Source organism: Tursiops truncatus, chromosome 5 (assembly GCF_011762595.2).
Source record: "Tursiops truncatus isolate mTurTru1 chromosome 5, mTurTru1.mat.Y, whole genome shotgun sequence".
Taxonomy (NCBI): Eukaryota; Metazoa; Chordata; class Mammalia; order Artiodactyla; family Delphinidae; genus Tursiops; species Tursiops truncatus.
In genome coordinates this window covers 43117911-43140925 of record NC_047038.1, presented here as the reverse complement: position 1 = coordinate 43140925, position 23015 = coordinate 43117911, and the positions used below count along the sequence as shown (strand labels likewise).

At 43.5% G+C, this 23015-nt stretch overlaps 1 protein-coding gene across 4 annotated transcripts in view; it reads left to right on the top strand.

Annotated features, from left to right (window-relative positions):
- Positions 1-23015, top strand: part of PROM1 (prominin 1) — a 94718-nt gene extending 71703 nt beyond the window's left edge. For 3 of the 4 annotated variants that reach the window (XM_073805087.1, XM_033856880.2, XM_073805088.1), the window contains 13 exons: positions 5144-5267; positions 6845-6948; positions 9053-9137; positions 10678-10824; positions 11523-11594; positions 12600-12692; positions 14602-14655; positions 15293-15373; positions 15477-15545; positions 18252-18344; positions 21462-21580; positions 22164-22188; positions 22611-23015. In XM_073805087.1, the coding sequence (XP_073661188.1) occupies positions 5144-5267; positions 6845-6948; positions 9053-9137; positions 10678-10824; positions 11523-11594; positions 12600-12692; positions 14602-14655; positions 15293-15373; positions 15477-15545; positions 18252-18344; positions 21462-21580; positions 22164-22188; positions 22611-22625 (1081 nt within the window). In that variant the 3' untranslated portion in view covers positions 22626-23015. The remainder of the gene's footprint in view (positions 1-5143; positions 5268-6844; positions 6949-9052; positions 9138-10677; positions 10825-11522; positions 11595-12599; positions 12693-14601; positions 14656-15292; positions 15374-15476; positions 15546-18251; positions 18345-21461; positions 21581-22163; positions 22189-22610) is intronic. The other variant, XM_073805086.1, reaches the window with a different exon arrangement.

Below are 23015 nucleotides of genomic sequence, written 5' to 3'. Positions count from 1 at the left end.
GGGTGTGATGGGGCTCGAGGGGAGTGTAAAGATTTGGAAGAAGCCCTTTGGGCAATAGGGAATCAAAACCACAGCCATTTCTTTGCTTATGTCACTAGTGACGTGCATTACCTTGCTTTTTTAAACTTTGGGTCACTATAATAATCATGCTGCTTATGAGCTGTGATCCTAAGGCCTTTTCCTTACACCTTCAGGCTCCGCTATAGTACACTTTACTAACATTAATACAGGCACATGAGTTTCTTTTTTTTATTGAAGTATAGTTAATTTACAATCTGTGTTCATTTCTGCTGTACAGCAAAGTGACTCGGTTATACACATTCTTTTTTTATATTCTCTTCCATTATGCTTTATCACAGGATACCAAATATAGTTCCCTGTGTATACAGTAGGACCTTGTTGTTTATCCATTCTAAATGTAGTAATTTGCATCTACTAACCCCAAACCTCCCAGTCCCTCCCTCTCCCTCCCCAACTCCCCCTTGGCAACCATAAGCCTGTTCTCTATGTCTGTGAGTCTTTCTGTTTCGTAGATAGGTTCATTTGTGTGTGTGTGTTTTTAAGTGAGTTTTAAAAATAACCTTAAAGCTAATGACATGGGAGTCTGCCAGAATTGGACAAAATTGGACAGAGCTCCACACATGGAAAAGCCTATTTGCTTACATACTTAAACTTAAGAAATGAAGCCAGCAAGGAAGAGGATATGTGCCCAGCCTTTTTGTTTAAATGTACACAGCTACAGACAGAAAATTAATTTAATGTTCAGAATTTAATAATCCTGACACTTGGCTGTTTTGTCAGTGTCTTGATGGTGAATTTATATATTACATCTATTTATTACATACATTTATGTATTACATCTATTTAATTATTTGAAAGGAGGGCGTAACGTGCTCTGAAAAGGTACAAGTTTCATAAAGTTCTATTCCACTTTTAGGGATGAAACCAAAAAATGTGATATCTAGCTTCAAAGAATAAAAAATAGGAGAGTCATGAGTAACTTGGTGGAGGCTAAGAGCAACTTCAGTTTGGCTGTAATACTCACTTCTGCAGATTAAGGAATCTCTCTAAAGGGTTAAAGTCACATGGAAACCTATGGCTTAGGAGCCGTAGGATTTATCTCAGCAGTGGGGAAAAGGCTGGTAACTATAAGCTGCTGTCAGATGCATTTTGGGAGGTCTGCAGACTGAGATTTCTGTACTGTCGAAGCCTACCACTCATCATGGCTTGCTTTGCTACGCTTAGCAGAATTCTCCATCTCTCTCTTGAGACATCTGGTAAACAACTGGATAGACTAATCAGACTAACTAGAGGAATGCCGTTTCTTCTTTATAATTGTTTACTTGCTTGTAGAAATGAGAAAGAGTATATTTAGTTCAGCTTCAACCAAAACACCACCTGCTCTTTAAAAACGGTGATGTTATCCAATCAAGAGCATGGTCTCTTTAACAAGCAAGCAAGAATCCTTACCTCCCAAGAGGATCCTAGTGAAAGACCTGGAAGGAGGGAAGCAGAGAGTCCTGGCTCCTATCCTGTGTCTTCTGAGGGTCCAGGGAGCATTTTAGGGGCTGAATGGGATGCAGTGGTGAACGTACATCTGTGGGGGGAATATGGATGGTTTCCCCAGAGATAAGGAGACCTAATTAAGGCAACCAGAAAACAATCTCTTGTACCAAAGACCGTTATAAAACTTCCAATTTTAGCTCTTGAAAACAATGCCCGATTATCGACACCTCTGAAGAGAAACTAAGATCACGTGTTGCCATGGGCATATTACATACGGCTGGTGGCAGTTTCAGTGGTTATAGATATTTCAGACAGCAGTTTGTCAGGCTATAGCAGGTCATTCCCATTTTAGGGAATTTATTTTGAGGCAGTAGACCAAACTATGGGAAAAGCATTTTGAGCAGAGACGTGTTTTTGTGGTGTTAGTTGTAACAGTGAGGCATTCGAAGTGGCACACAAGGCAGCCACTTCGGAGGCTGGAGTAGATTATGTGGCCGCTGAAAGGATAGAGAGGTTGGCTGTCCTAGGTGGCTGACGAAAGTTTCTAAGATGTTCGACAAGGGCCCACAAAATTATGCACATGTTTTTTTCTGTTTTTTCTTTTTTTTTTTTCTTTTTTGGCGGTACCCGGGCCTTTCACTGTTGTGGCCTCTCCCGTTGCGGAGCACAGGCTCCTGACACACAGGCTCAGCGGCCATGGCTCACGAGCCCAGCCACTCCGCGGCACGTGGGATCTTCCTGGACCGGTGCACGAACCCATGTCCCCTGTATCGGCAGGCGGACTCTCAACCACTGCGCCACCAACGAAGCCCAATACATGCATATTTAGAAAACAAAGGCTGGAAATGTTAACGGCATGCTCTTTAGAGTAGTGGGGTTGTTTTGAAGTGAAGTGTTCTCTCAGAGGTTTGTAACTAACACACACACACACACACACACACCCTCTGATGCCCACAGTTAGAAGCCTGGTGCCTGGCAGAGCCTTCACACACCTTCCCCTTCTTCACACACCTTCCCCTTCTTCACTCTTTCCCTAACGCAGTAGCCCTGTTGGTCTGAGAAGGTCCAAAGGGACTTAGGGCCCCACCAGCAAACATTCCTTGCTATTTATTTCAGAGGAGCCGTGCAGATGTTTCTAATTATGCCTGGAGCATTTGCACTGGGGGGAGCCATGCCCTTTGGGAACACTGTTGTGATTGAGAGCATCAGCCTGCACACTTCCTAGGGTCCTTCCTGGTGTGCACCAGCGATGGTACAGGGTTTGGCTATTGCATCTAGACTAAGAGTTTGCTCCCTCTGTGTCTCCGGCGGGGCCACTGGGCACTGCTAGAGAAAAGTCATACAGCAGAGCACATTAGGATCCCTACAGAATTGTGATTCCCCACCTCACATGGACCCTCCACAGCCCTTCAAGTTCCTTCTTTCCTCCCTCCCTCCCGTCCTTTATTCTGCGATTGTCTTTTCACTCTGATACATCCATCCTCCTTATTTTCCTTTTCTCTTCGCTGATGGGCTTACCTTTCTCTTCACGGAGAAAATAGAAGCCATCATAAACTTGCCACCCCCAAACCTCTGAAGGCACCTGTGCTCACAGGCATGGGAAGCCAGAGGCAGAAGGGTCTCTCCCATCTAGGCTCCCCCGCTCCCCAGCATCCCTGCTGTGCTCTCAGCCCATCCCCACCCACCATCCCGAGGATGGAACAAAGCCTCCCTTCTTTCTCCTGCGTCTTCATTCTCTTCTCCTCTCCTAGACTTTCTTCTCAACACTTAAACATGGTCTGTTCTCTCCCCTCCTTAAAAACCGAAACAGAAAACCCCTACCAACACCCCTTCTTCCATCTAACTCCACTCTCTGCACAGACGTCTCAAAATAGAGATCTGTGCCTGCTGCCCGTCTGCTGCTTTCCCACCTCCTGCCCAGCCTACACCACTGTGGCTTCGTTGCCGGCCACTTTCAGGTCAGCAGTGACTTCTGTGTCTCCAGTACAGTTGACTTCTTCGAGTCCTTCTTGACCGTGTCCTCACAGCAGTGACTGGAACAGCTGCCACTCCTTCTGCAAACACTCCTTCATACCCCATCAGTGACCTCACACCCTCATGGTCTCCTTCCCACCTCCCTGACCCTTCATCTTGGTCTCGTTTGCTGTCTCTCTCTCCACCACCTGTTCTCCAAATGGTGAGGTCCCCCAGGCCCAGTCCTAGGCTGCTTCTCCATCCAACCCCAGCCCCAGGGATCAGTCATCATTTCTAAGCCACTGACTCACTAAAGTAGGTCTGTAACCCAGGCATCTGCGCTCCAAACACCAGGCGGACTCCTCCACAGCATGTCCTCCGAGATGTCTCCCAGGCAACGTGACCAGAAGCCAAGCTTCTCTGCCCTCCCTGTCCCTGCTGCTGACAAGCCCTGGTGCCCCTTTCCCTCCCTTTCCTTCACCTCCAGCGCACGTCTTCAGGACGTCCTGCTGCATCTGCCTCCCAGGTCACACCTCTTTCACCCGCTGGCTCCCCTCCACCACCGCCAGCCGCATCAGGCCACCATCCAGGGCGAGAAGCAGCCTCCTTGGTGGCATCCTCCTCCACGTGGGCACCTGTCCCTCCACCCTTCACACTCTGCCAAGAGGGCTTTTCTTCAGAGAGAAATGGGGGTGTGTTCCTCCGGTGCTTAAAGGTCTTCAATAGCTTTCCCTCCCTGCATCCCCCATGCCCCACCCAGCTCGCCCCTACCTGCCTCTCGAGCTGCCGTTCACTGCTCGTTCTCTGCCATCTCTCTGGATGCAGAGCCACGTCAGCCCCTTTCAGACTCCCAAGAGTACATTTCCTACTGTCAGCTGAAAAAAATGCACAACCTGAAAGCTGAGAATTGTGTTTTATTCGGCAGACAACACTGAGGACTTAAGCCCAGGATGCAGCCTCTCAGATCTCTCTGAGGGACTGCTCCATAGAGGTAAGGGAGGAGCCCGGATACAGAAGAGTTTCTGCAACAAGGACCAGGTGGTAGGAACATCAGAAGGTGACTGTTCATTAAAGAAAACCAGACATCCCAAGTCAAGGAATTTAGCACTTTTCTATGTATGGAAGATGCAAGAGTCTGGGCTCACTGAAATCATTCCTTTGCCCTGCACCTCAGCTATCTGGGGCCAGCATCCTGCACTTCATCTTGAGTCTCTCAAGGTGCCCCTGTTGGAAGGGGGCTGCAGCAGCTGATGACTTGATGGTGGGCATCCTGTTTTTATCCTGAGTTCCCTCAGTGCTCACTGATGGGGCAGATAGAATGTGATGGATTGATGGCTGCAACATCCTTTGTTTACTGATGTCAGGCAACATTTTTTCATTGACACTGCCTTACAACCTCCTCCCTCACTGGAAAGCCTTGGTTCACTCAAATGACTCCAGAGCCCATGTGTGAACCACCGTGCTGGGCTTGCAAGCAGGCGAGGGACTCAGTCCTACGTGTTCCCTAAACAAGCGCCTGGTACTTCCTGTCTGCACCCCTCGGTAGGCCGACCCGTTTAACCTGCAGAAAGCTGAAGACTCCAGGTCATTTTATACGTTGAATAGGTAGAATGAGTAAGTACTAATAGGTAATATTGAATAATTCTTTGTAGAATTATTCACTTTATTTCTATTTTTTTTCCAGCGGGGTTGGATTCAGTTTCTTCTTTTGTTGGCTATTGATGACCATCGTGGTTCTGACTTTTGTTGTTGGTGGAAATGTGGAAAAACTGGTCTGTGAACCTTACCAAAACAAAATGTTATTCCAGGTAAACATGGTTTTTGTGCCCATAACGAAGAGCTTGAGCCAAAACTTTTATTTTCCCCTTTCTCGTGGGTTTCTTCGAGAGCAAAACGATGAGCAGGTGGTTTATATTCAGTAGGTTGAGATTCCATCTATTTGTCAGAGCAAAAAAATATGGCAGTACAGTTGACCCTTGAACCCCAGGGAGTTAGGGGCGCTGACCCTCCACGCACTCAAAATCTGCATACAATTTATATTCAGCCTTCCGTATGCATGGTTCCTCCATATCTCCTTTCTTGGATTCAACCAACCTTGGACCGTGCAGTACTGTAGTATTTACTACTGAAAAAAATCCTCTTATAAGTGGACCCTCCCAGTTTAAACCCATGTTGTTGAAGGGTCAACTGTATTTTTTTTTTTTTTAATGTAAGTGAAATCAGTACCAGGAATTAAGGCTTGCTCGTCAATGTTGATTGTAATATTTGGGGAGAATACAATTCTCCACAGCAGTAGTTCCCAAATGCAGAACATCAGAGGATAAGTTCCCGGGTTCCTTCTATACCTCAAGAGGTTTCTGACATTTCACATAACTTCCCAGATGACAGTTGCCCACACAGATGGTTTGAGGGTCGTAAATTTGAAGTGAAAGAGACTGATAAATGACACACCTCATAGCTGAGGGTTGTCCCTGGTGGAAATCTGACGAGGTAGTTGGGAATTGAATTCAAGCTTCACTTTCTCCATCTAAGACCAACTACTTCACACTCTAGGGCACCAGGTGCAAGTTTAGCTTCATTAGTTAATGAGGAAGTTTTGATCTACATGTCTGTCTTCTAACTTTGGCTTTCCAGTGTTTTTCTCTAGATTCTGATTTAAAAAATATATTTGTTTTCCTATTTTATGGTATATATTTTTTCACCTCAAATCTGTTATAAAATCAGGTGAATGCTTGCTAAAATAAACCAGTTGTGGTGGTGGTATTTTAATTACTCGGTTGAAGAAAATTAAACCGGGAGCATCAGTTTGTCAAATTATCTCCATTTGGCCTCTTGATAAAAAATAATAATAACACATCAAACCAGATGTGTCATCATCTTTTGTACTGTGTTAAATTCTGAAAAAGGAATTCTTAAAAAATAGAGGATATTTTGAAACCATTTACACTCCGTAAGTGTATATACAGTCATATACCAATTAGCCCACCTTAAATATACATAATGGGAAGTCAAAGATCGTGGCAGATTTAATTCCTTTTGTCTAGAGGCAAGTAGTGAAGATCTGGGTCTACTGCTTCATGGCTTTCTATTAGATATTCTGAATCAAATTATCTATTTTTCTCCCATTTCTGATGTGTTTATTTTACTAAAATGAAATGTTCCCCCCAAAAAGTAGTCCCAATAATTCCTACTAATGCTATCCAGTGGTTGTTATCTTTATTCCAATCACGCTATTATTTTCTAGTTTTAAGTTGAAAGTCAATGAGGAAAATCATGGTATAAAAATCCCCCAGATGCCGTATATTGAACAGAATATTCATTTTATTATATGCATGTATGTTAGTGTAAAACTGTCTTTAAAAAAAAGGTTTTTAATTTGTTCTAGGTTTTGGACACGCCATATTTACTAAATGCCGATTGGAAATACTATCTCTCTGGCATGGTGTTTAACAAACCAGATATTCATCTCACTTTTGAACAAGTTTACAGGTATAAATAATTGCATCATGCATTTTTTGCTACTTAGAATGTTGTGTTTTTACAATGAGAATTTTGCTTTCAACATGTCTTTAATTTTAACGGTCAAATTTCCAGTTTTAGAAGTAAGCTGTTCTCTGGTCTTAGCAGTAAGACCAAAAAGATAATCCTTTCCCTGAAAGCCTTCTAGGCCTTACGATGGTGCTGTCCCAAGCCGCCCTGTCTTAATTACTAGAATTCACTGGTAACAGTGACCCTAAAATGCATTCTTGTTTAAGAATCACCCTGCCCCGAGTAAATGCCATATAACAAGAATTCATTGGATGGGTCTGTTGATGGAAATAGTCAGTAAACATGGGAATTCCCTGGAGGTTCAGTGGTTACAACTCGGCGCTTTCACTGCCAGGGCCCAGGTTTAATCCCTGGTCAGGGAACTAATATCCCGAAAGCCATGGTGTGGCAAAAAAAAAAGAAAAAGAAAAAAATCAATAAACAGTCTGTAATAGGAATAGAAAAGAGTTTTATTTGAGCCAAACTGATGAGTATAGCCCCAGAGACAGCCTCACAGATAGCTCTGAGGAATTGTTCCAGAGAACCATGGCTTTCAGAATAGTTTTATATCTTGTCAGAACAAAGAACATTAAACAAGTCAGGGATACATTCATTAAAGGTTTCAAAAAAAAAAAAAAAAACAGATCAGGATATACACAGTGAATCACTGTGGCCTTGGCACCTGGGAAGGGAGTCTTATCATCAGAGGAGTACCAACATAGATGTCCCAGGGAGGGAGATATTTAATCTTTATTTTTAACATGGACATTCTTTACTTCTGGTCAATGCACCCTTTTCTTTCATAATTAAAGCCGATGTACAGTGTGTGTTTGACAGGCCACAAACAGCTTGTTTTAGTTAGCATAAAATTTGAGTTAAATCATGTAGAAGCCAGAATGACTTCCCAAGACCTCAATATGTGAACATTTCTTTTGTCAGGGCCAAATCTCAGACATGCTAATTGCAATGCAGCTGGAGATCCAGGCTGTACAGTCAGGCTGCCTGGGCTCCAGTCCTGGCTCTACCACCGGGGCCTTTGTGATCTTGGGCAGTTCCACTTCCTGTCGCTTCAATAGGGATGATGATAATAGTAATTTGAGTATCACCAGCTCCCCATCACCTCTAGCGAATGAGACAGCAAACAAGCGGCACAGGTGTCAATCACTCACACCTCGCCTCCATGGCAGGCAATGGTCATCAACTGTGGTCTTCTACTTTGCCCAGAGGGTCACAGGAGCCTTCTCAACAGCATGTTCTCGGTAGACATATTCAATTCATTGGAGTTTCTGTGCACAGTTAATCCATCCCTAGGCTCAGAGGAGGCCGAGCTCCTTGGCCTGGTCTGCTGGCTCTTTGTGATTCTGGCTCCCGTGGAACTCTCTGGTCTTACCTCTGTTGGTTAGTGTATAAGACTCTCTGTTCCAATGCATCAGTTGAGGCCACCCTGCTTAGCTCCTCCGAGGAAGCGTTTGTCACGTTTTAAAGAAGCACAGAGAAGTGAGGCCAAGTTAGGTTTATAGCCGAAGTGGACCAACCGTTTGGATGTTTGTTGCCCCCTCCCTATCTCCATCCTACCTTTAGTCCAACCTTAGGTTTAGTAGGTAAGCTCAACCCTGGAAATATGGAGGGAGATGGTCTGGCAGGGGCTTGATAAAGTTTTAATCTTTTATGAAATCTTTTAATGATAGTGCTTTGTAACTTACCTCTTTCTGACATCTGTTGTTTCTTTAGATTAGAGTTTATTTCTTCCCAATTTGTAAACTTGTTATTACAGCACTGGAAAGAACACAAAGGACACATAGAAGGATGTAGTATTTACCAGTCCTAGTGTATCTGTTGCAAACATGGGACATTTAGTAAAACAGGGAACGAAGTGAGGAACGGCGGGCACCCGGGGGTTCGTGCAGCCACTGGTGGTGGCCTTCTGTGTCCACACCCAGATGCCACGTCTGTGGTCACAGATTAAACAAAGACGAACAGTTCGCCTTTCTCTCCATCCTTAGCAGTGGACAGAGGTAGCCACAACTGCCTTTCTGGATCCTGATTTCTCTGTTTATTCCCTCAGAGATTGCAAAGAAAATAAAGGCATTTATGCCACACTTAAGCTAGAGAACACCTACAATATCAGTGAACATCTCAGCATTAAAGAGGTGAGTAATTAGAACCAATCAGAAAATTAACATTTCTTTACTAAATTCAGTTGTCTTTATTTTTTTTTTATGAAAGTCACATAAGATAAAAATTAACCATTTTAAAGTGACTTTAGTACATTTGCAAGGCTATGCAACTCTCACCTCTACCTAATTCCAAAACATTTGCATCACCCCCGACCAGTTGACTTTCTTGAGGCATGAGTTTCTCTAGCAGATGATGGAAGATCCTCTCCAGGGGCCTTCCTGCAGACACTTCACAGGGAAAGAGTTTATCCTTTGAGTGTCCCTGTTCCTGGAGGCACAAACCCCACTTGTTTCCCAGGGATACTGACTCTCCCAGACCAGCCATCCTTTTCTGTCACATCCCTGAGTGGGGACAAGAACCGTGGCCCACAGAGTCCTCACTCCTTATGAATGATGGCTGTGGCCCCAGGGCTCCCAGATAGGCCTTTAGCAAGAGACAGAGTGGCAACAAGGATGCAAGGGACAGAGGGAATGAATGACCTCTCCTCCTCCTTTTCCCAGACCGGCACCCAAGCCTTGAGTGTTCAGACTCCAAGGAGAGATCCCTGTAGAGCACACTGGCTGGAGGAAGGGGCAAGGGGGCTTCAGCAGCCCAGGCCTAGGGCACCCTTAGCCTAGGCTGTGTCCACTCCCTCATACCTGGAGGCCTTCTGGCCTTCTCAGCTGTGCAGGAGAGAATCTAAGGAACCTTGTTTCTTCTGGGCTTCTGATATAGAAGCAATTACTGAGGAAAATCAAGGGGAGAAGTTGTCCCCCAAACCCCATGGCTTACCCACTGAGGCATCACAGAAGGCTTCCAGGGTTGCCATGAGGCCACAACAGCCTGATGATTTTCAGATGTGAAGACGTTTATTTGAAAGCTGTATACAAATTTCGGATTCTCTTCCGTAAATATAGCTTGCATGTATTTATAAATAAAATATAACGTTGCCAAGCAAGCCCTAATGGATGCCCTCTACTCATTTGCTCATTATGCCATGTGCCATTTTCTTGGTGCACCACGATGAGTAGGGTGGGAGAGGCCCCAAGTCATGAACCACGTTCCCGTTGATCTCAAGTCTCTCTATTACCCAAGTCCAGTGCATGCTGCCTCCTTCCCCTGGAAAGCAGCCTGCCCAGCCCCTTTCAGCATCTCTGTTTGTCAAGACTTGCTCAGAAGTCACCTCCTCTCTGTTGCCCTCCCCAGCCTCCTGCCTTGAAAGGCTCTGCCCCTGGTGTCCCAATGCATTTCATGTGCCTTTATCACGACACTGCCTCTTCCCTTTGAGATCTTTGAGGGTAGAGGTGCAATATGATTTTGTTTGGCATTCCACCTCCTCACATAGTGCTTGGCATAGGGCAGGGAGGCGGGGAAGGAATGGGAGGGGAGAGAAGAGAACCGGGAAGAAACGCCAGTCAGGTACATGTGTATTTGTTTTGGCCAGTGTAATTTTATTGCTCTTTTAAAGCATTAAGTAGGTGATGTTTTTGGAGAAGAGTGGATTTATTTATATCTTTCCTTTTTATTATGCAGCATACCGGAAACATAAATAATAATTTTGAAAATATGAATATAAGAATTGACAATATAGTTCTGCTGGATGAGGCAGGAAGAAGAAACCTTATGGATTTCAGTTCTTCAGGAATAGACAAAATAGACTATGGTGCCTTCATGGCTGCGGTATGACCCATATGTTCGCACTTGATCTTTTGGGGAAAAGTTAGGGCATCGTGTGTGTGTGTGTGTGTGTGTGTGTGTGTGTGTGTGTGTGTGTGTGTGTGTATAGATATATAATATTTTTTGTTTGTTAGTTTTTTGTTCTTATTTCTGTTTTTTTATGGAGATGAGATTCACTCGACATGAAATTAACTCTTTTACCAAGTGAGCACTTCACTAGAATTTAGTATAATCACAACGTTAAGTAACTATCATCTCTATCTAGTTCCAAAGCACCTTCATCACCCCAAAAGAAAGCCCCGATCCCATTAAGCAATTGCTCCCGATTTCCCACTCCCAGCCCCTGGCAACCATCACTCTGTGTTCAGTTTCTGTGAATTTACCTATGTTGGATATTTCATATGAATGGAATCATACAGTATGTGGCCTTTTGTGTCTGATAACCTTAACTGGTCCGTTTCATGTAGCCCAAGTTTTTTGAGATTCATGTACATTACAGCATGTATCAGTATTTTATTTCTCTTTATGGTTGAATACAAATAATACCGTGTGTATAAACAAGAATGCAGATGTGTCTAGCCTTAGAGTGTCTAGCCTTAGTTTATGGTTGTGGACTCATGTTCACTCTGTTGCTTATTAAAATGCTGTTAAGGTTCAAAAATCCCATATCCATAACACAACTTTTTACACCTCTTTTGTAGACTGGGAAAAATCCCACAAAAGTGAATCTTTTATCATTTGCAAATGATCTAGAAGTAAAAGCCAACCATTTGGTGAGTTCAAACGGTCCGGCTCAAGGCTGTCATTGTCGTAGATGTGAAATGTCAGTACCGTCCTTAGAGAAGCTATGGGAAGAGGTTCCTTGTACCACAAGTAACCCTTGTTTAAACACGCCACTCTGTGCATGTTAAAAGTTCCCATCAGCAGCCATTGCCACATGGCACCACAGTCCGTGAGCGTGTGAAGGTTCCCAGGGCAGCTTCAGGGTGCAGGCTCTTCCCAGCCTCTGCTCGTGGTGCTGCTGCCCTCACTGCTTGAGCACCGGACCTGCTTTCACTCCGTCCACCCCTCCACTGCCAAACACCTGTGTGCACATTTTCTTGCAATGTAGGGAATGGTAACTGAGGACATGGGAGGGACATCCCGTTTGGTGCTTTGCATCGCCAATAATGAGCGGATAAGGGAGGGCAAAGACACCATCCAAGCCCCATAAGCTTCCCCATTACCAGCTTCTCTGCTGGTTGGTGACTAATGGCTGTAACTGGTCCCTTTCACAAAGCGGCAGACCTGGACTCTGGGGGAAGACCAGGATTTAAATCCTGAGTCAGCCTCTTCCTAACTGTGGGAACTTAGAAACAATATTTCACCCCTATGTGCCTCAGTTTCCTCATCTGTTAAATGGAGGCAGTAGTAACGCTTGTTAGACGTTACTATACTAAAAACGATTTAAGTGTGGGTTAAATAAAATTTCTCAGTTGATTGAGCCTTGGTTTTCTCATCTGTAAAATGGAGCTATAGCTACTGTAAAGCGGCTTTACAGTGGCTTTATTATAGTGAAGTGAGAGAGAGAGAGAGAGAAGGCAGCCTCAGGCACTCAGAAAGAACCGATGCGGGTGGGTTATTGCTGAGAGTTCATGGTTTGAAGGAGGGTGTCTTGGCACCGTCCCTCCAAGTTCGTCATCATACAAGAAGGGCTGCATACTTCTGTCCTGATTAGAGAGAGTGCTCCAGAGTCTGGAAACAGGTACTAATATTTATTTACTTTATTCTCTTTGTAGCCCCCAGGAAATTTGAAACAGACCCTGAAAAATAATGCAGGAATCTTAAGAAATATTCATCGTGACGAAATCATTCCTTTGCAAAAATTAATGGTAACAATCAACAACCTTTGATATTTCGCTGTGACCTGGGCAAACTCTGTTTCACCTAGCCTGATGATATATTGATATGTCGCGCGTAGGTCAAAGTTGGTTGACCTCAGGCTAAGAAACTGAGCTATTTTTTAAATAAATGATAGTAGCTGGGCTTTGAAGAGGACACGTTTTCAATTTTCACCACAGATTTTCTGCCTCTTTGTTGCCTTTTTCCATTGGAGTGTGAACAGTTATTTTAAAAATGTGGCTGCCTCCTCTGTTTTTCTCTTGTTTCCATGGCCTTAAACAGGCTCCCCTAAGCCATGCAGCAGCTGAAGTGCTGGACTCACTCTAACTTAGTTTATTATTATCAAACTCTCTGTCTTCACACCCTGCCATGCAATATGTGAGGCCAGGCGATGTCCTTTCTTTCCACGTTCATTTAGCTCTACTCCCTGTTCCGATGTCCTTTGCCCCTCTCTTCCGTCCAGCTTTCTCACTCTTCCTGTCTTTTCTTTCCTCTCGGCCTTCTGGCTTCTTTCCTCAATGCCAGAAAGGCAGTTTGTAACAGAGAAAGAACATGGGCTCTGGAGTCAGGTCGACCTGATTTCAAATCTTGCTTCTGCCTCTCTGAAGTCTTGTGGCTTTCGGTTTTCTCATCTAAAAATGGTGGGAAGGGTCCTTGCCTCACTGTTAGCTGGCTCTTGGACATGAAGGATCTGACCTCCCAGAGGGACTCTGCAAAAAGAGCCATTATTACTGTGCTTGCATGTGGGAGGGTCATGTTTGCAGTCGTCAAGGGGAAGACTGCGTGGGAACCAGGTTACAGAGTCAGCCTGCTGAGGTTTGAAGAAGCTTATTCGTCCATTTGACTCCAACTTCAGAATCTTCTAGAACTAGTGTTTACCATCTCTCTCTTCATTTTTCCTCCTGCCTTTCTAATTCAGTGGAGTATTCCCAAAGTCCTCCTCTACAATTTTCTTACACGGTATGCTGCACTCACCACAGTTCTCTCTCTGCTATACTTTATGCCTAGCACAAATATGTTAACATTTTAAGCTGCTGTTGACATGTTCCTTAAATGCTTTCCTTCAAGTAGACACAGGACTCCTCGGCCTTTTCAGAGTTGGGGCAACCTACAATTAGGCAAGTTGTTCTGTGGATGTGACCTACAATCTAAACCAGAGGTTAGCAAACTGTGGCCCTGAACACTGCAGCCCGTGGGCCCCCTCCGGCCTGCTGCCTGTATTTATTTATTTACTTACTTATGATTTTTTTTATTTTTATTTTGGCCACGCCGTGCAGCATGCGGGATCTTAGTTCCCTGATCAGGGATCGAACCTGGGTCCCCAGTAGTGGAAGCTCAGAGTCCTAACCACTGGACCACCAGGGAATTCCTCTGCTGCCTGTTTTTACAAATAAAGTTTGACTGGAACACAGCCAGGCCCACCTAGTTGACAGATGATCTGTGGCTGCTTTTGGCTACAAGGGCAAAGTTGAGAGATTAGGACAGGGTATGGTCCACAAAGCCTACAGTATTTACTATCTGGTCCTTAACCGATAAAGTTTGCCAATTCCTCATCTAAACCATGCAAATTAAGCCACTCTTGCTGAACAGGTTTTACTGTAAACAATGCCTGCCACTTTGAGCAAACCTGATTCAGAAGAGTTTTGTGGCTACCTTACACGTGGTGTGCTGCCCATTGAAGCTCTGGAATGTGTATCCCAATTTTCTTCTTCAGCTTTTCTTATACCCAAATATGTGAGGTACCTATTGTTCCTCGTGTCTGTTGTTTTTTCTCGAATGAAACTATTACAGAGTAAAGTCGGATTTGATGGCTGACTTATGGGTTGGGGGGATACAAAGCATGTGATCTTGCAGCTTCACGTTACAGGTCAGGAAATATGATCTGTGTTTATTCACCAGAGTGCTGTGCACCAAAAATTGAAGGAGCTTCAACAGAAAAGCAGTGGATTGGGGGTAAGGATTTGTTTTCTTTCTCTGTCTTGGGGTCTTGTTACAAAAGCACACACAGACTTTCAGAGATGTTGGGTTTTGCAGGTACTTTAAGTAAAATCAAGTCTCAGTTATCCACCCATTTTAAACACCAAATTGGGTTTTCCCACCCTCTCCTTTCTACAAGGACTTCTGTAAATGAAGACCGCATCCTGGCATGTTACGTACACAGGAGAAAGCTGTTTTGGGATGTGTAGGATGCAAGTGTAGGTGGTACATCGGTCACTTTTACAGAGATAATTCTGCTTGACAAACAGCCTCCAAATCTCAGTGCCTTCCACACACAAGCTTTCACTCTCACTAGAAAACCAGTACAGTGCCACCCACCATCTGTGCGCCATTGGCCAAAGCAAGTCACAGAGCCAAGCTCATCGTCATGGGGTGGGGACGGTGTTGGCCATCTGTATGTCTTCTTTGGAGAAATGTCTCCCGGGAAGCCAAGCCAGGGAAGGTGTCACCAATCATGAACAGCTAGTAGAGTCTTAACTAGCAAGTCATGGGGGTGTGGGGCTGAGTTAACAGTACTCGCATCAATATGCAAACTGTCTGATGAAATTCTTCTATCACTTGATACCGTGTCGACCGTTGCTGTGTTTTCCAGGTGAAAGTGGCCAATATCATTCGCTTTTTGGATTCTGCTCAGGACTTCATCACAAACCGAATCTCCACAATTATTGCTGAAGTAAGTGGTTATGCCAATAAGTGGGTGTGTGACCATAACTGCATGATCACAGAGGATGGTAGAGTCATTTTAATGGCTTTATTACTCTTTGATGTCTTTCCAGGAAAGTAAGAAGTATGGGAATACGATAATCAGCTACTTTGAACATTATCTGCAGTGGGTCAAAATCTCTGTAAGTGGTTTATCGTTGATGAACATAAGGGGGCTGTGTCTTGGGAGAGTCATTTTCTAGAATAAAATCAGGAGGAAATCAAATTAAATTCACAGAAATTAGACAGAAGGTAAGTAAAAGGACCTTGAATGTAGGAGCCACAAGTGGAGGCACCATAAGACTCAGCACAAGTGTGTCCATGCTGGGCAGCTTCCCGGGCCTGCCCACCGCGGACAGCATGCCCCTTGCATTCTCCCCCGGCTCCCTTTGCTCATTGCTGGAGGGATTCTGGTCTCCTCGACTGTGTCTCCCCTGGCAAACCGTGAACTCCTTACGTTAGAGTCCATTTGCAGCCGTGGTTTGTACACGCCCTGGGCAGCACTGAACCTGCTATGTCATTGGTGTATTGGTCGACTAGGGGGCTTAAACAACAGGAGCTTATTTTCTCACAGTTCTGGAGGCTGGAAGTCCAAGGTCAAAGTGTCGGCAGGTTGGTTTCTTCTGAGGTCTCTTTCCTTGACTTGTTGGTGGCCGTCTTCCCCTTGTGTCCCCACGTCGTCTTCCTTCTGTGTCTGTGTCCAGATTTCTTTTATAAAGACACCAGTCCTATTGGATTAGAGTCATCTTAGTGACCTAATTTTACCTGAATTCCCTCTTTGAAGACCCTATCTCCATATACAGTCACATTCTGAGGTACGGGAGGTTAGAACTTTAACATTGGAACCTTTGGGGAACAAAATTCAGTCCATAAAGTTAAGTCTCCATGAATAAATCAATAGAGAGAAGTGGAGAAGCAGAGTGAAGTTTCCAGTGGCGCACGCAACCGATGGAGAATTATAGTACCTTTTCTCCACACCCTCCCCAGCATTTATTATATGTAGACTTTTTGTGTGTGTGTGATACGCCGGCCTCTCACTGTTGTGGCCTCTCCCGTTGCAGAGCACAGGCTCTGGACACGCAGGCTCAGCGGCCATGGCTCACGGGCCCAGCCGCTCCGCGGCACGTGGGATCTTCTTGGACCGGGGCACGAACCCGTGTCCCCTGAATTGGCAAGTGGACTCTCAACGACTGCGCCACCAGGGAAGCCCTATATGTAGACTTTTTGATGGTGATCATTCTGACTCGTGTGAAGTAATACCACACTGTAGTTTTGATTTGCATTTCTCTAATAATGAGCGATGTTGAGCATCTTTTCATGTGCCTGTTGGCCATCTGTATGTCTTCTTTGGAGAAATATCTATTTAGGTCTTCTGTCTTTTTGGATTGGGTTGTTTGGTTTTTTTTGTTATTGAGCTGTATAAACTGTTTGTATATTTTGGAAATTAAGCTCTTGTTGGTCACATCATTTGCAAATATTTTCTCCCATTCCGTAGGTTGTCTTTTTGTTTTATTTATGGTTTCCTTTGCTGTGCAAAAACTTTTAAGTTTAATTAGGTCTCATTGGTTTATTATTGCTTTTGTTTCCATTACTCTAAGGAGAGGGATCCAAAAACTATTGCTGCAATTTATGTCAAAGAGTGTTCTGCCTATGGTTTCCTCTAGGAGTTTTATAGTATCTAGGCTTACATTTAGGTCTTTAATCCCTTTCGAGTTTATTTTTGGGTATGGTGTTAGAGAATGTTCTAATTTTATTCTTTTACACGTAGCTGTCCAGTTTTCCCAGCACCACTAATTGAAGAGACTGTCTTTTCTCCATTGTATATTCTTGTCTCCTTTGTCATAGATGAATTGACCATTAGTGCGTGGGTTTATTTCTAGGCTTTCTATCCTGTTTCACTGACCCATGTGTACCCTTACCCCACTTCTTATAAAACTAACAGTGAAAAAGCCTATAAAGAGAGTGTATACGGTTGTTTGAGCTTGGAGAAACTTAATGTTATTAATGTGGGCTGCCTTGTAAGGTAGAGGTGGAAGAAAAGGGGGAGGTGAGCCAACCAATAAAGGAAAAGAAATAAGACACACTCCCCACCCCGGGAACTAGCATCTAGCTTCTTGTACTTACTCCAGAGTTGTTTGAATGAATGAATATAGTTTTCTTAAGCTAATGGGATTGGAGCATCTGTCTGTGATTCATTAAACTTGTTTAGTCTTACCTCAGCAATGAGTACTTTGCTTTCTGTCTTCTAAAACGGGCGTCAGCAGGTCCTGCCATTTTTGTAAATAAAGTTTTATTGGCACACAGCCACACCCATTTGTTCATATATTGTCTGTGGCTGTTTTCGCCCCACCATGGCAGAGTGGAGCAGTTGCGACAGATACATCTCAGCCGAGCCTGCAAAGTCTAAAATATTTACTCTCTGGCCCTTTATAGAAAAAGTCTGCAACCCCTGTTCTAAAATGTAGACTTATTCATTACCTAACTTTCCACTTTCTTCCCACATCCTTTGTCAGACTACAAAGGCGGCGGGTAAGAAACTCAGACTGAGGCACTGTGCTGACCACATATACTCTTTAAGTCTCTGCAGAGTCCAGCAAGATACTTTTCCAAATAACAAACCAGGGAACTAAAAACCGAGGCTCAGAGAGCCTCAGCGTCTTCCTTTCAAGTACATACTTTTTTATGTCGTAGAACTCATCCACAGAAATCAGCCATCAGCTCCGTATCCAGAGGGCCTAAGGATTCTTTCTGTGAACAGGCCAGAAGGGAATAGGGTGTTTAATTTTATTCTTGTGGAATTTTTTGGGTGCGGCTCCATCTAAGTTTGCCTGTTTTTCTTACCCCCATAGATCACTGAGCAAATGGCAGCCTGCAAGCCAGTGGCCACCGCTCTAGATTCGGCTATTGATGTCTTTCTGTGCAGCTACATTATTGACCCCCTGGTAAGAATTTCATCCTTCAAAAGAAGAAAACACAGTAAACTCATTATCTTTGATTTTTTTTTCCAGATGGTAGTTCACACTATAATACAAAATAGGTTTCTGCTTGGGTCTGTTACAGTTGTAGAATCCAAGACCTAAGATCTAAAATGTAGATGAATGTGTTCTGACACTGATAAGCTAGAAAAGTCAAAGTCCTCGCTGCATATCTTCACTCCTTACTTGAATTTTATTTACAGAAGTCAAGAGACCCTCATGAACAAAACTGTTTGTCTGAAATAATTAGAAAGGAACATCACTGGTGTGCAGAGTGCCAATATTCCAAAGGACTCTCAGTGCAGCTATATATGTAACCCTAAAGCTATAGCAAACTTAGTTTAATTTTTGAGTTAACAGCCCTTTGAGATGTTACCATTGGGCTGGTAAGTTCCAGTTAACCAAGTTTATTCCTCAGCTCTGTTCACTCCTCGATATACACTGACTCTCTCTATGAGTCAATTCTCTCATTCCCTTCACTTAAAGCACCTCAGTGGCTCACTGTTAATATCACGGGAAGGATCAGGATCCTTAATGTCATGCTCTAGGCCCTGCATGATTGGGTACCTGCCCATTGGCACATTTTGTACTATTTGATCACTTTTCTCTCTGTGCTTCAGTGTTTTCTTTCATCTCTTTATATATTCCAATAAAGATGTTAAAAAAAAATCTAGATTTCCCCACCCCAGGGCCTTTGCATATGCCAGTTCCGCTGCCTAGAAATTAGACACAAGCTCCTTCTCCCTCTGTTTCTCTCTCATTCTTCCCCTCTACACCCATATCCCACCTAGCTGACTCCTCTAGGTCTTATAATATAATGGTTGAGAACACAGACTCTGAATTCAAATTCCACTTCTACATTTTCTGAACTCCGTGACATGGAAAAATTATTTATCTTTTCTGAGCTTCTTCACCTTAATAGGGTTGTTTTGATGGTTCAAAGAGAGACTACATGGAAAGCCCTTAACACCTTTCCTGGTACATTAACACACTCCATAAATGTTCGCTGTTATTAGCTGTTATTCTGTTTTTGAGTCCTAGCTCAAACATATCTTTTTTTCCGGGAAGGTTTTTCTGATCTTCCCAACTCCATTTGGCTCCCTTTTGTACACTCCCATGGAACTTTCTGCTTTTCCTGTAGAGATGTTTTTGCTGTTTGTATTGTACATTGGTGTGGCTCTTTGGTAAGACCTGTCCCCCGCAACACACACTACACTCTGAACTCCGTGAGCACGAGCTGCGTGTTCACTGCTGTGACCCTGTCATCTGGAGTGTTCTCTGGCACAGGCCGTAAGGATGATCAGATAGCTGCCTGTCACAGTACATTCAGAGTGCTCTATTGGTCCATCTCTCTGTTCCATTATCACTTGTCTCTCTGGGAGGGACTTTTGTACCTGGATGGAAATGATCCTCACACTTTCCCAGCCATGCAGATCCCCCACCTTGGTCTCCTGGCTGCTTCCCTCCCCTCCTGACTTTGTACCCTTTTGTCTGCTGCTTGGAGCCCCTGCTGAGGGCTTTGAGTAAAGCCCTCATTAGGGGAGCCCTAGGTTAGTTAGGCTGGTTCATTCTGAACTGCTCTCCTTGTGCCCAGTCTCCACTGCCTGCCGCAGCCAGTCAGATCACCCAACTAGCAGGTGCCTCTCCAAAACCATCGGGGACCACTGGAGGGGAGGCCTGAAGGATGCTCAGGAAGACTAGGCTAGAGCTTTGTAGCAGGTGGTTTAAAGAGTAAGGAAGAGTTCTGGCCTTTGGCTCAGCCAGGAAAATAGACTCCTGGCTGGCAAACATGTTTCTTTTATATCTTGATTGTACCCAGAAGGAAAGGAATGGTTGTCATAAAGCTCTAAGCCTCTCAAAACAAGGTTGAAAGTGTAGAAATCTACCAATAAAAGAATATGTGGGAAAGGAGAACAAATTTACTGAAAATTCTGGGCCAAGTGATGCCTCTCTGTCCAATGCTAAACTCAACCAGGAACAGAGCAGAAGCGCAGTGGCTGAGACATGAGGGTCTGAGCGGTTGTTTTTATGTCCGAGCTGCCTTTTACCTCCCAGTGGGCTGGGGAGGGCTGCTCTAGTGTTACAGGGTTATCCTAAGGCAGGGGCCACAGACTTGAGCCTCTACAAGGATCTGGAAGCTTGTAGATTTACAAAACGGGCCAAGACCAGACGCTGGCTAGTGTCTGGTACCCACAGAGCCATACTGGTTGTGCACAGCCATCTCTGTTCTGATTGGTGGGTCAGGTTAAATAATGTTGGGTATCACCCCTGTAAGAGCTAGTGGTATGGCCTGCAACAGACTGAGGACAGATACCCCTCTTGAAGGAAGAACCATCACTCAGCTGCAGCTGATGTTGCCTTGTGGGAACGAGGGCTCAGCATTACGAGTTCCGACTTGAGACTTTTAGAGGAAAGACGTAAAGCCAGGTTTCTGTGTGACATCTGACTTAGGAATATAGGCAGCTGCCTTTTTAAAAATACTTTAACATTGTTTTTTAGGCAGAACAGGATTGAATTCAGCCCATGACCATCCTTAAAGATTGGTTAAATTCATCATGGAACGTTTGTTGGGGGCATCGTTACGTACCAAGCATTGCATCTGTTTTCTTCACACAATAGTGTTATGGGATGAGGATGCTGCCAATCCCACTGTTCAGAGGCAGAGCAAAGCCAGGAAGTTGAATGAACAACCCTCACATCAAAACAACTCAGAGAAGGATCTGAGCTCAGGCCTGCAGGCTGTCCATGCTCTTATGGCTGGCCTCAAAGCCGGGGGCCATCTAGTGGGATGGTTAGCTGTTGTTTGGGGGTGCCTTAGATGCTAAACCTTGCTTCAGCACTTGCTGCCTCTGTTCCTCATTTATAAAATAAATATGACAATAGGATCTATTCAAGGTTTTCAGAAAGATGGAATGAATTATAATAATAGGTAGCACTTCACACAGTGGCCAGCTCATCTTAAGTTCACAAAATTAGAATCTATTAAAAAAACTGCAAAATAAAGTTATTTTCCCCAAGCCAGTGTTGTTTTCCATTTCCCATCTTCAAGCATCTAATCCTCATGATTTTCCTTTTTCCCCGCAGAATTTGTTTTGGTTTGGTATAGGAAAAGCTACCGCATTTTTACTTCCGGCTATCATTTTTGCCGTAAAGCTGGCTAAGTACTACCGTCGAATGGATTCTGAAGATGTATATGACGATGAGTAAGTAGACAAGAGGCTGGGGAATCATTTTCTAAGTGGCGCTACCTTCTGAGCACTTGCTAAAGAACGGCTCTGATGCGATTAAACTTGATTTTTTTTTTTTTATGATTACAACTATATGACATTCTTTTTTTTTAATTTATTTTTTTATACAGCAGGTTCTTATTAGTTATCCATTTTACACATATTAGTGTAATAGGTCATCTCTATTCAGATGAAATTTTTATACTGGTTTTCTTATGCTTATTTTAACTTTTTTTCCCCTTGCTTAATCGTCTCAGCTTCCTTAATCAGCCTTCTTATTTCTTGTTTGCAGTTCCTCTGTCTCAGGGACTTGGCACTTTACTTTATAACTGTTTTTACTAGTTTTCATTTTGGCTCCGTGGTCCACCCTTCACTCTGTGCCTGGTAAACTTGGATTCAAAATGTGTTCATTCTGACTTCATTTACCTCCGTCTTAATATGTGTTTCTCCTGAATTTGCTTTTTCATCATCTGTATTAGAGTAAAAAGGTGGGGGATGCAGCTGTTGAGCTGTAATTGTAATTGAAAAATCATTTTATCTCCTTTTTTGTGTTTTATAGTGTTGAAACTATACCCATGAAAAAAGTAAGCCTTTTCTTTTTTAAGCCATATTTATAAGGTGGGACTGGGGAGGGCTTTATTATTAGATGACAAACTTTTAAAACTAAAATAATAACATTAAATTACATAACAACAACAAATACGCCCGGATAAAAATAAATGCTGATGCCTCTTAAAATGAGAGCTGGCATATGGAGAATACCAAAGACATCCTTGTTGAACGAATGAAAATCGTCTATGTTAAATTTATTACTATATAAAATGTTTGTTTGGATCTTTGGTTTTTTAAAGGGAAGAAAATGTAAATATACTTTTTTACCTTCTTTATAGATTTAACAAATTGTTATATACTTTTTACGACCATTACATTGTCTTTGTAATCCATGATGTAAATGCTTCATCTTAGAAATAACATGGTGTTTTTGGTGCATTTATTTTTGTTACAGTATGGAAAATGCTAATATTGGTTCTCGTAGACATTGAGGCACCCAGACAAATTGAACAAAGTTTTTAAACAGCTCCAACTGCATGAGTTCATGACCTGCAGCATCTCCAAATATTGGGAAAGAAACCTTCTGTTCAGGAGCTTACAGAGTTCAGCGGGGTCACACGGAGTATGCACTGACCGGCCTAGGAGTGGAAAGCGCACATGCCTATTTTTTTAGAAGTTTTGCTTTAATCATCTGAGCCGTCTATGAAAATTTAAATATGTAAAACATTCATGAATTCCCAGTTTAGCCTTTGGAGCAAGACAGGAATTTGGGCACATTTCGTCCAATGGGAACTTCGACTCCTAGTTAGACAAAGTCCAGAAAATAGCAAATCTGTGTGTGAACAATAAAAGAATGATT